Raw genomic sequence first — 13,296 nt, 5'->3', positions numbered from 1 at the left:
TGTGCCATGGTAAGGGCGAGTCACTATTTACTTCCTTAGCAATGCTGCAGTGCAGGGGGAACTTGAGTGCAGGTGGCTGCACAGAGGGCAGCTAATGTTGCTTGGTCTCCAGAGCACATTGCTTTGCCATTTTTCTCTCCCTAGATACCTGTATTTCAGTACTTGGAAAATATTAGACCGAACTACAAAGTCATTTCAGATGGAGATTGTTTCCAAGTATTGTATTCTGCAGAGATAGTCTACATTGTTTGGGAAAAACAAAGAGACAATCATTTGGAAATACTCTCTGAAGGCTCTACCTTCAGAGAAAAAAAAAGAAAAAGCCAATCCCCAGAGCTAACTGGAGAATTGCTCCTTTTACCTGGGCAATTGCTATCAGAAGTGGGCTTACATCTGTTCTCACAGCAGTAGGTGGAAGTCCTCTGTCTATCAAAAGGAAGATGATTTTCTGACATAATTTTCTCATATAGGAGTTTATCTTTAGATATGTGATAATCTCAGTGTACTAATTCATCATTTCAAGTTCAAAGTGGCAATCCATTAAATGATCAGTGACTTCTCACTTGCCTCTCCAAGATCAATTGGGAAACTCCTAACAGGCCTAACCCTGAAACCAGAACATGGAATGCCCAGTTAGATTCTCCCATGACACAAACTGGTGACTTCACCAGCATGCTGCCCAGCAAGCATTTGGATGCAGCTGTCTTGGATATTTTATATACCAAATGCCACCTGCAGAAAATGCCCAAGAAATCAAACCAGGACTCTGTACCCAGCAGAGGAATCCTGGTAAAAGGCATGGTAAGAGAGTGACAGTGTAGAATCTCTAGGAAGCCCTCCTTGTATGGAACATGCCCATAATATGGAGCTGAAAGGACCTCTCTGGGTTTAAACAGCAGTGTTATTTTTGTGTCACCATTTCTCTGTGTGTATAAATGTCCCCTTATATTTCCGCTGTCAGTATTACCGTGTCCCACAGCCATAGGGAGGAGAGGAGAGAAGATCCAGCAGGCAGGAATTGTGCAGCAAGATTGATTTATTTAATTATTTTACAAACCTTTTATAGACTTTTTTCTTCATAGTCTAATTGGACAAGGATCAGCCACCCCTTGGGGTGATTGGCTAAAATCCTAAAACATCCATTGTCAAAATATTTTTCTACTGCACCATAAACATAGTTCTACAAGGTCACAGGTGTTCTTAGTTTACAGAACTTCTGCTATTATCTTCCATGAGAGAGAAAAGTATCCCGCGGTTTAGAAGAAGCAGGAAAATTCCTTGCTAACAGCATTTTTGTATCCACACCCCTATTAGCAATGGATCCAAGCAGCCAATTTCAACCACCTTTGGTTTTGAAAATAATTAAAGATAACTTCGTTCCTGCAACTGCTGTGAAGATAGAAAGTGGAATAGAAAAGAGAGACCACATAAATTTCTAAACTTAGGGAAAGGCTGCAAAACGTATAGTGTGTTAGACACTGTGTATCCACACCGTCTTCTAAGCTGGACAAAGGCTTCTAGAGAAGCTGTCAGTCACCTGTGAGGATCCTTGTCCATAAGGATACTTTTGATGGGTTTGATTTTGTACCAGTGTGGGAACAACATGTGAATTGGCTTCAAAACCAATGCCCCTGGTCTCCCAAGCAGAAACAAAAGAATACATGTGACTGGTCTTCCTCAGTTAGTCACTCTTCATCCACTGTCTTGGGCATGGGCAACTTTAAGATGTAGAGGATGATCAAACTGCAGTTTAAAGTCATGCAATATTTAATCTGATTGTTAAAGTTTTCAGGTTTGATCTCAGGAACTGTTCTCCAAATTCATATGGGGATGGATTTTATGTAACTTACTATTTCTGTTATGAAATATATTTTGAGTGCATTTATCTCATATGGTAATTCAAAAAGGCTACATTAATCTAATCTGGAGGCATTTCAATATAGGATTGACATCAGGAATACTGGGAAGAGTCAGTTTCTGGCCTCTTCTCTGGAAAAAGGAAAAATAATTCCTTGTACTTTCTCCACCTTCTACAGTTTCTTTTAGAAATTCTACCGGAACATGCAATGATCAACAAAATAGTTCATTGAAGCACCTTGGTATCAATGTTTAGTTGATGGCATCACACAGAGATGTGACCCCGATGCCATTGGGAGCACTAAAGCAGTTGAAGGAGCACTGTAGAATGTTAAAAATCTTGAGCAGAAGATGAGCAAGCCCTCAGGGTAAAATTAATCTGAGAACACCTGAAATAGTAAGAGTTTATTCTAATCTGTTCTGGCCTCCCTGTCTAATTATCCAAGAAACGTAAGGATGATGCGTGCTAGCTAACTTAGGCGCCTGCATGTTGTAGGATGACATCTTCATTGACTGGCTCCATGACTGCCTTAGAGAAGATACCTACTTCCCACTGCTCAGTTGGCTAACATGGAGCCTATAAAGTTTTCTCTTGCCATAATTTTCACCGTGATAGGGTTAGGCTTTAGCTCACTGTCAGCCAGATGATTAATTTTCACCTTATCCAATCAAAACTGAACCTAAAGTGCATTACAATAAGGTAGTTACCCATATTTAATTTGTTTTCTAGGACTACATGTTGCCCTTCTGCCCAGCTAAGAGAATGGAAAGACTTCAACAGACTCCAGCAGGCTGAAATGAAGAAATGACTTACTGAGGCTCCAGTAAGTGTTCAGGTAAGCACCCTAAATTCCAGAGTCTCTGCCCATTTCACCAATCTATAGTGGTCACATACTATGGCAATCAAAGTCAGGGGCAATCAATGGGAACAGTTTGCTCTTCAGTTTAAAATTAAATAAGTAGTCAGTTATAAAAAGCTTTTGCAAATTCTTTCCCACGTGTCCAGTACAAATCTTCATAGATTTCCATTTAGGATAAATCTGAAGAGGAATTGAATAGATTTCTACTGGCACACTCTGATGATATTCAAGGAGTAGGTGTAGCAAGCTGTGGGAACTAAGAAATTAAGAAAAATACTGCAGTGCTGTCAAGAGTAGGTGTAGACATTTTGTACCTGCTAAACCAAAATGATGGGCCTAACATTTAAAATAATATGCTGATCTAACACTTGAGCAGAACAATGATTTAGATAGACAATGATCTTTTCTCTGCTATCCAGTTTCCCTAATACTAGAAGGAAGCCAAATGCTTTGCAATGCAAAACGAATGGCAAATAAAAGGATGGTGTGATTCATCTGAAAAAAATGTTTCACTTAAGAAACCCCAGAAGGCAGGATATAGATCCCCTATTTAATTCACCCTACCCCCTTCTGACTTCTCTGCATTAGCAGCAGTGACTGTGCAGGATTTTCCTTGTTTTGTAGGTTGTGCCTTGGGTTTCTCTGCCATTCAGTGGAGGTTTGTCTGGAGAAAAAAACATGGTTACAATGCTTCCCTTTTTTGTTGCTGTCTGCTGAATTTACTCCTCAGTTAGGGAGCAAGCAGAATAGTTACTAGTTGAATCCCAGATCTCTGGATAATGTAGACGGCATAAAGCCTTCTTCATTTCAAGTTAGTTTGTGTGCTGTACCAGCAGGAGAGCTTTGTTTGAGTTAGATATGAAGTGTGGAAAGAACATCTCACCTCCTTCGAAACCTGTAGAAATGCCTTTTAAAGCCTCAGTTGCACGTTCCCATAAAAGATAGCGCTAGAAATTTGGTGAAATATTTAATTTTTTAATTAAGCATCTGACAGATCCACTGAATTATGAAGCCTCATTTTATAATGAAAAAACCTAACATCTCTAGACAGTGAATGCAACAGAGGACCAAAGCAGAAGCAGGTGCAAGAATGTAAGAAGCCAGACTTTGCAGAAACATGTTCCTAATGTACTGGAAAATTGGACATTTGAATCAGCTGAAGAGCAGGTATGCACTGAGCTTGAGAAGATACTATTCGTGTTGCTTCAGGCTGAGTCCTACACATCTAACTCCCACTGATTTCTTAAGGGCTCCAATTCAAGTCAGTGTCAGTAGGAGTGTGTAAGGGCTGCAGGCACGGGCTCTTTATGCTACTAGCAGTCACATTTTGGGACTTTATTAAGACTCAGATTTGCTGAACAGACTGTACTGCAAAACCATGCTAATTAGCATCTAAAGTTCTTGGACAACTGCCACAGATTCCTGGGAGCTGTCTACACCACCAGCAAAAATGGTTTTAGAGATGCTGATTGCCTGAAATAGTTTGGGGCATAACTAGTCCTTTTGCAGTGATTTTTATTGTATCCATGTAGCCACTCTGGCTTTTGACAAAACCCTTTTGGTGCATACCTGAGAGCTGTTCTCAGGAGTTTTGGAGGCAATGCTTCTGGAAAGATTGAACCAGTGGGTTTGCTCTAGAGTCTAACCTGAACTGCTTGGGATGATGCTGGGTGGGAAGTGTTTCGGTGTGTCGTTTTCACAGGTTGTATTAATTTTCTCTGGTAGTGCACTATTTGGTGAGTTGGTGAAGGGATTTTGGCAAGGCAGAGTTACAGTAATTCATTCCTTATTTGTTTATCTCTACAGTAATGTTATTATTTCCAGCTGCTCCCACAGTTTACATCAAACTCATCAATGAGTTTCAGCCATTCAGTCAAGGCTGTAGCCTCACTCAACTTCGGTCAAGCATTGATTCAATGATAATGCAGTTCAGTTAACCTGAGACTTTCACCTGTTTGGTTCAATTCCACTCCATGACATGTTCCTGTTTCTAGTTTTCTTCTGTAGCCTAGAAAATTACCTGGAGATTTTTGAGGCATAAATCCCATCCCTGACTGATTCAGGAGAGGCCAGACCACACTTTAAGAGATGTGCCATACTGTAAAGCAAAAGGGCACTGATTTGTCATCTCACGTTCTCCCCTCATTTGGTGGATTGTTTTTGCTGTATCTGAAATCCTGAACTCTGCAGCAGAGACAGGAACCCAAGGCTTATCCTGGGATGCATGAAGCACCAGGATAAGGTGGAGACTTTCCTATCAACCTTCCTCAAGCCCACTCTTAGATATATTGGCTGTCCATATGCAGCTCTAAGTATCATACCTTCATTAAACAAAAGCCTTTTGGCTCCCTGATGGGATTTCTCCACTGAACAAACTGGACAAAGACTTCTTTTGGGAAAGTCACAATACCTAGAGAACAGGAGTATCTAAACAACAGGAAGAAATGTAGCATCTATAAATATATTACCGGGAGTAGGGCTTCCCAGTTGTGGCATGTGCCCTGCTAGTGGTATGCAGAGGACTTCAGGATGACATGAAGGTATTTAATGAGTATCTGAATGCCTCTCCTTGCCCTAAGAAATATGGCCCAAGATGGAGACAGGAACTGCTGAACAGCTGCCTCTGCCATCTCTGCCTCCAGGTGAAACTTGAGCATTCTGGAGAGAAGCAGAGCTCCCCATGCTCTGCCTAGCACGAAGGAATACATACCTTTGGTCCAGAAGTTCATGATTTTCCTTCAAGGCTCGCCCCCTGCTTTTGTGCCCCAGTTGTAAATGTCAGGGGTCAAGCAGAGCCGCCGAGCATCTATGTGAAATCCTGATGAAGCGATGAGGCTTTTAAAATTTTCCCTTCTAACTGCATTTTCTTATATTTTAAATAAGCATATGTTAGCCTGGAGACTTCTGTCTTCTGTAGAAAGCTGTTAGCAACACTGTATATCTCACTCATTCCAGCACATTTTACTTCCCGCAAATGTTGACAACCCTGTGTGAAGCAATGAGGATCTGTGCTTCTGACCATCACCTGTCAAGGAGGAATTCAGAGAGGAAAGCCAAGAAATCAGGGATGAGGAATGGATGGGAGACACTATTTTGGCTCATTTGTTTCATCTGCCGAAGACAAACAGAGCTGCAAAACTGGCAGCAGAAGAGAGAGATATGACTCCCATTCCTCTCCAGTCAATCCAGTGAATAATTAATGCACTTTTATTCAGTATATAACAGTATACTTTTAACAATACATGCTACTAGTGCAGCTGTTGAAGTACCATCATATTAAAGATGCGTAATTAGATGAACTGCAGGAAACCAAGAACATGGTTAAAAATTGATGGCATGCTTTGGAGCAGCAGTGGTTGCACACTGTGCAGGCGTCAGGAAGCTGCCGTGAGCTTCTCCCTCCCGCTCCCCGTAAGAGTACTCATCAGAAAGAGGTGGCACTGGCCTGTTTCGGGAAAGTAAACTAACGAGGAGCAAAGAAGCCAAGAAAGGTACTCTCCTGGGCTTTATCACTGGCACTCGCTGTTGTGGCTAAACACCGGGGGTTACCGCTGCCGTCAGTAACAGTCCGCAGGCAGGCACCCAGGCATTTCTGCAGGTTTCCCTGCCGAGCTACGCCGGCCGCGCTGCCGCCCCACGCCCGCTGTCCCGCGGGGCGCTGGCGGGGCCGGGGGCGGGCCGGGGGCGGGGCGGCCGCGGCCGTTGTCGGGGCGGGAGGTTTGAACGGCGGCGCCGCCGAGGAGGATGAGGATGATGAGGAGGAGGCAGCGGCCGGGCGGGTCGGGCGCCGTGGGGCCGGTGAGTGCCGGGGCCGGGCCGGGCCGGGCCGGGCCGGGCCGGGCGGGGAGGGCAGGGCAGGGCAGACCCGGCCCGCAACCTCCGGTGCCGCGGGGGAGGTGTGGCGGGCAGTGCCCGGCTGCGGGCGGCCCAGGGGGCGGGAGCTGCTCTGTGTCCGAGCTTGGCGGGGCCGTGGTGGCCGCGGGCTGCCCGCGCAACGTGGCCGGGGGGCGGCCGTGTAGCCGCGCTCCGGAGGGACCGCGCCGGGGGACGCGGCGGCCGCCCCGGCGGAGCTGCTGCTCTGAGCTGGGCCCCCTGCTCACCCTCCGCAGGCTCTCGGAGGTGCTCCCTTGCACCTCTTTAATCTTTCAGCCACTGGTTTTCCGATTCATGAGAGCTTTTGTGCACCTCCGGTTGGTTACAAACCTTCTGAAGCTGAACTCGGGAGCGTCTCTGAAGCTGTGGCTGTCAATTGCCGCAAACCTTCATTCCTATGTCTAGCTACAAAGTGCCCAAGCTGGTGTCTCGGCTTCACAGCCCCTGGTTTAGAAGAGTACCTACTGCCTGGCTACTTGCTTACTTTAAATAGATACACTAGACTTACAGGGTTTAGATGTGAACCACTGTGGCAGTAAATCAGAAGTGTACCTTGGCATAAGATTCTGAAAACTTGTGATTAAGATGCCAATTAAATGAAGTAAAATTTCAACCTGTCCTTCCTTCAGCAGTATCTATATAATTTTTTTTGGCTGTTGTCGTTATCTTTGTTTGTTTGTTTTGTGACTGCATTACCTGTGTAATACTAGAAGTACATGAAATTTATTATACTAAGTATACTTAGGTGGGGAATACAAAGACACATTTTGGAAGTGTTGCTTAGGTAATTCCTGAGTGTGGGGCTGAAAATCCCAGCAATTGTTAATAATCTCGTCTGGATTGTGCTGCCACTGGTGGGGAAAGATGGACCCCACGAGGGAAACGGTGCATTAGTAGACAGCATATGGCAAAACAGTGCTGTGTCGTTCCTCCGAGTCCAGATGGTGTGCCTGTATTTTTAGAAGGAATGGGAGGGGAGGGGGAAAGCTGACCAATCTCTTTTGGTAGGCACAAAGAACTTCATACATTCTCAGATCAGGCTCCTAAGTTCTTCCTTCAGATGAGATTTATATGGTGTGGTTATTTAAACTCTGGCCCAAAAGCTATTTACTGCTAGTCCAGAATATTTCATGTGAGCCTGGCTAAAATACAGTGTGGACTGAATTGTTTGTGGTTCTGAAAGCCCCAGTGTGGATACATGCAGGTGCCCCAAACAGGAGTGTGTATTTCCTCACTGTAGTTCTGTACCAGGTGATAGATGTGGAGAGGAGCCGGGGCAGTGCAGAGGCCTGCTGTCCTGGGAAATATTAGGGGGAAGTATGATGTCATTCTTTGGAGCTTTGTAGCAGCTGATTTATTAGTTTAGGCTCAAAGAATAAGTAATTATTTCTTAGGGAGTGGTGTGGGCCTTGCTTAGATTTTCATAGCCATGTAGAATTTGACTCAGAAGAAAAGAAGATTGATGAAAGCTATTTACTGCTCTTTTTTTTTTCTTTTCTCCTGGGATGAGCCCTAAGGAAAAGTGTGAATAGAGAGGCAGGTGCTGAGAATGCAGAGGTGTTGGTGCCCTACTTTACCCTGCTCTGGCTGTGATTGAAACTTCGAAAAGAAAACCCATAAGGGGTAAAAATGGGATAGTCCCTGGTGCCATACTGGGTCCCAGGCTTTCATATATCATCTGTAGGGGATACCAGCAGAACCTCTATGGAAAATGTCTCTGATGTGAGCTTTGGGAGCTATTCACCACCAAACAACCATAAACTTGTTAATTTCAGAGGTAGCTGGGGCACTCCTGTTTAGTAATGAGGAAGTGTCACTCTTGACTGACTTGCAAAGTATTTGCAATGCAACCCTGCAATACCATGACAACATTCTGTTATTCACTCTGTTCTTCACATGTCAGAAATATTTGGTTTGCCCAGGGATGGCCACATAACAAGGTAATGTGTATCAACCATCAGTGGCATCTAGCAGGCCTTTGGGAGACAGCAAACTGTCTGTGATCCTTCACCTTAATTATATTCTGTCCTGGTGTGGATTGACCTCTTTGAAGTCTCAAGCGAGGAATAATGCACATTTATAAATGTTTTACGTGAAAGCAGGCAGGAAAAAGTTGACTTCCCAGAAGTTTTTATAAAACATTTAAAAAAGCCCACTCCTTCAAAAAACAGTGATGGTGAATTCTAGTGACTTGCCAGCCATGTTTAGTTTATTTCATACTTTGAATAAAAAGTGTGTCTGGCATGATTCCTGTATAGCGTTGAAGCTACCACAGCTGTTTGACTTTCAGTTTATGGGCTGAAGGAATCAAGTATTGGGACAGTCTCCTTTTTTTTTTTTTTTTTTTTTTTTTCTGCTGTTACCTGGATTTCTTATCAACTGTAAGAAAAAAACCCATATTTTCTTCACTATTTTGAAGACAGCCAAAGAGATAATGAGATTGAATTTCTGATTTAAAATATTTCAGACATTTTTCTCAGCTTAAAGTTTTTTTTAGTAGGGGTCACTGTGAAAAGCGGGTTGTTAATTCATAAGCTTTGTTCAGTTAGCCCTCTCTAGGACCATATGTTACTATTCGGTGAATGACACATGGAAGCACATAAATTTTTAGTAACTTTCAGATGGTACAGTGAGTTAATCTTGGTTTGGAATTTGCATGTATAATGGATATAGTAAATCTGTTATGTCCCATGTTTTACTCATTTGTTCCTGAAGAGAGAACTACCATTCTACATTCAGTAACCATTGCAATAGCTGTGCATAATTAAAACCTAGCGTTTTCTATCCCAACTGCAGAGCGTGTAAAAAATGGAGAATATTGTTAGTTGGTTTTTTGTTTAATCCTTTGGTTTTATTGCTTATCTAGGAATGTGACATCCAAGAGAAGATCAACTTTGAGGTCCGCATGCGAGAAGGCATCTGCAAACTGCTGGCAGCGAGCACGCAGAAGGAGCAGCTCCTGCGTGCGGTGAAGAACCTGATGGTTTGCAATGCTCGCATCCGGGCCTACAGGGCAGAGCTGCAGGGCCCAAAGGAGGAGCCCAGCCCGGGCAGGACTGAAGAGCAGTGAGTAACAGCTCACATTCAGAGGGAGCAGGATGAAACAGGCATTTACTTACAGGAGTTTTTAGCAGTCTGACTAGAAATGTGGATTTAAATCCTTCCTTATTTCTTCCCCCATATAAACAAATTCCTGCTGCCTTAAAGCATTAATTTATAAAATAATTCCATTATCTTCTTTTTGCTTTAGAAAATTAAATACAAGTCCTATTTTCCTGGATAAATTTTATTTTTGACGTTAAACTGTAATTCAGTATCAAATAACACAATAGACATATTTTCTTGATTACCCTTAGCATACAAAAAGGTACCTAGCCAAGTCTGACGGAACAAAACAAAGCTATCCAAGTCAGTATACAGCTGTTTGTATTTTTCATTCTTTGTATTGTTGTCAAGGGTCCTTTAATGACGGCCCCATCATGGTTAATTGGTACCCTCTGCTGGCCACTTGTGTTAACTACAGCGAAGTGATAAATGCAACCCTCAATGGGAAGAAAAGAAGCTGAAAATATTCTCACATTATAACTCTTGAAGGAGCTGAAGTATGTGTGGTTTATTTGAATAATGTTTTTTTTGGTCTAAATGGAATTTATTTGAGGTGCAATGTTCAGAATCGTGGTGCAGAGACACTGTTGCTTTCAGGTTATTAATTTAATGAAATACTATATTGCAGCTTAGCATAGAAACTCTCTGAGTACACGCTTAGCTCCAGTTAATTGTATCTGTAGGAGCAGTTCCACTACTTTTTGCTTTCAGAAATGTTGCCTTATAGGAGAAATTTGTTGGAGGAAAGAGCAGCATTTTCTGTCACCTATTCTGAAAGCTGATTTTAAAAACTAGCACGATATGTGTGGTATTCTGTAATTATTGCATTTGTACTGCTTTTTCCTACTAAAATAAGGACTTTTGTAGTGATTCATCTTGTATGAATCTTATGTTTTTAGTCTTATGATCTTATGTATCTTATGCTTTTAGTGATGGAATAATATCAAGTGTGAATATGTGCTGATTTACTCAGCTCCTTGTCTTTGATGTCAGCGTGCACAGAATGGTGATGGCACATGTCCAGAACAGGGCAGGGCTGTTTGGACATGTCTCTGAACAGCTGTATTGTGTGCTTGACTTGTAACTGCCATGCATTGCTTGGATTTCTGTCTGCAGGGGTCCTTGAGGTGTCTGTGGAGGTCGTTAGAAGAGATGCACAAGTTATTTCTCTATTGTTTAAATTGTGTCTTTGGTAGTTGATAGTCCATTTGGAGTTCTTTTCTTTTGATATTTGCTTCAGACCGGAATTTGTTTAAGGCTTAATTGTGGCAGAGAGAGAAAATTCTGGGGTTTTCTAGGGTCTGTCATTCGTGCGTTCTGAAGATATTCCAACTGCCTCTGGAAGTCATGATACTGGTAGCAGCTAGAAATTTTCATTTCATTAATAGAGGAGGAGGCAATTCTTTAAACAATAATAGAACCAGTAAATTAAGTTGCATCTTCATTGATGTGTACAGAAGGGAAAAATTGATAATGTTTTTGATCCTGTAGGATCTGGAAAAGACAAGGAAGATGAATCTACTTGTCTTTTAATACTCAGGTTACATAAGCTTTGGAGTAAAATCTTCTAGGGAATTTTTAAAAATGGTGGTGTACCTTCCTTCCAGATTATGCTTAAGAAACTAATGACTCATGTGTTAAACCAGAGATACCAAAATTAACTTTAAAGAAAAGCATTTGAAATGAGCTATAATATGAAAATCCTGACGCTTCTTAGTGTTTAAAGGGTTGAGTTTTAGATGTCTAAATGCACAGATCTCAAATCTCTTTTTTCTTTTCTCCTTTTTTGGCAGGTTTTCAGAAAATGGGACAAAAGACCGGATGGCATGCAGAGCAAAGGTTGCTATATCGGGTAAGAGGCTGGGTAGTCACTTAATTATAGGAGCTAATTAGCTGGACAGTGGCTTGTAATACAAACTATATAAACAAGTTGGTATTTTTTAAGTGTGTCTGTGGTTCAGAGGCATCAATCCTCTAATGCTTCAAGGGGACTTGTGCTTAAGTCTCACGTGGGCTTTTGAAGATCCTACCTTCTGTTTACATTTTGCTCACACGGCCTTCCACAGAGGGAAATACTTTTTTTTCTGTTTGCCACTGAACACTGAAAGCATTTCAAAACTAACTAAGTATGAGTGTGCTAAAAACTTTTTTCTCCTCACAACAGCAGACTTTGAAGTGATAGTACAGGGCACGTCTAACAAATTGAGAGCAGAATTATAACTAGTATGCAAATGCTATTTAGGCAATGCAGATTATGTTACTACAGCAAAGGTACAGTGGTATGGCTTCAATGCAGACCAGTAACAAGGATATTTAACAACCATTCCTGGTGGGCTGGTACGCTGTTTTCTAGCCTGTTCCCAAACTTCAGCACTGTGGATTTATTGCTTCCTTTGCCTGTACCAATAGTGGATGTTGCCACGTTCAGCATTCCTGTGGCTGTTCTGCCAGCTTTGCAAACAGATCTGATTGTGCTCCCCGACCTGCCTCATTAAGAATAAAATAATGTAGAACAGCTCACTACTGAAACTGTTTCAGTTAATTCTGCATATTTTGATGTATCTTTAAGCAAGGTAACTTCTAGTAGAAGAAGAGTGACGAGTACATGGTTCAGTAATGTTTTCTGCCAGCACAGCTGTTTGCAGAATGTGTATCTGTCTTTCCTCCTTATGGTAGTTGGATGAAAGCATCTGTTTGCCTGTCTGCTGTGGTTGCACCTTTTTTCACATTTGGAGAGCTATCTGCAGTGAAGACTTTAGGGTCATATAATACACTTCTGCTAACTTTAGAAAATCAGAGTTTTTTAAGAACTCTGTTTTTAGTATGAAAATTTTGTTCAGGATATGAAAGATTTAGCTTGTTTCTTTTGGTGGGAGAAGACCATGGAAGGGTGAAATACACCACTTTGTACTGGGTCCTGTCTGTTGATGATTCTGCCCTGTTACCAGCACAGTGGCTCTCAAACTGGAGGTTATGTCCTCAGAAGTGTGGCACAGATCAAGGTGAAGAGGAGGAAGAGCCAACTTGCCTCCCTGTGCAGCCCAGCCTGGGAGTGCTGGATGCTGCCGTGCCTTGCCCCTGTTCAGATACTCGCGCCAAGAAGCCTGGCCAGGTCCAGCTTACAGCAGGAAAGCCTAAATGTTGTTCTTGGCCTCTGCTGATTTATTCTTTCTATAGGTCACCTGTTATTACCTCCTGATTTTCTACCCCCAGTAATCCATCCACTTATAAATTTATTAGCGTGTCATATGGTTAGTACATGCCTGATGATGATTACCAAAAAAATAGGGCAGTCGTGACCAACACCAAAAGTTCGGGAAGAGCTATGCAGGACTACTGAGGAATATGCTCCTACAGAAAGCAACTATGTCAGATACTGTGTGGGAAGTGCATTCCTTAATCCACAGTTTTTCACTCTTCTATCATTTTTACTTATCCCCCACATTTTTGAATAAATTATGTAATTTATGTTATTGTACTAATTGATTTTTTTTGTCAGAAGACAATACATCAAATGTTTATCAAAAAGCATAATTATAATTTAAAGTAATTTTATAAAGGAATCATTGGGTTTAAACTTGATTAATTGTAGTATTTGAAT

General features: G+C 42.1%; 1 protein-coding gene across 7 annotated transcripts in view; it reads left to right on the top strand.

Moving 5' to 3' along the window:
* The window catches only part of RTKN2 (rhotekin 2), a 53,257-nt gene that overhangs the window by 12,349 nt on the left and 27,612 nt on the right, over window positions 1-13,296 (top strand). For 2 of the 7 annotated variants that reach the window (XM_010400766.4, XM_010400767.3), the window contains exons 2-4: window positions 2,588-2,693; window positions 9,457-9,656; window positions 11,489-11,547. In XM_010400766.4, the coding sequence (XP_010399068.1) occupies window positions 9,496-9,656; window positions 11,489-11,547 (220 nt within the window). In that variant the 5' untranslated portion in view covers window positions 2,588-2,693; window positions 9,457-9,495. Of the gene's footprint in view, window positions 1-2,587; window positions 2,694-3,764; window positions 3,885-5,672; window positions 6,209-6,430; window positions 6,516-9,456; window positions 9,657-11,488; window positions 11,548-13,296 lie in introns of those variants that run through there. The other 5 variants (XM_039553703.1, XM_039553702.1, XM_019286525.3 and 2 more) reach the window with 4 other exon arrangements.

This window comes from Corvus cornix, chromosome 6, assembly GCF_000738735.6.
Source record: "Corvus cornix cornix isolate S_Up_H32 chromosome 6, ASM73873v5, whole genome shotgun sequence".
Taxonomy (NCBI): Eukaryota; Metazoa; Chordata; class Aves; order Passeriformes; family Corvidae; genus Corvus; species Corvus cornix.
Note: the sequence above shows the minus strand (reverse complement) of the source record. Positions and strands in the feature narration are given on the sequence as shown.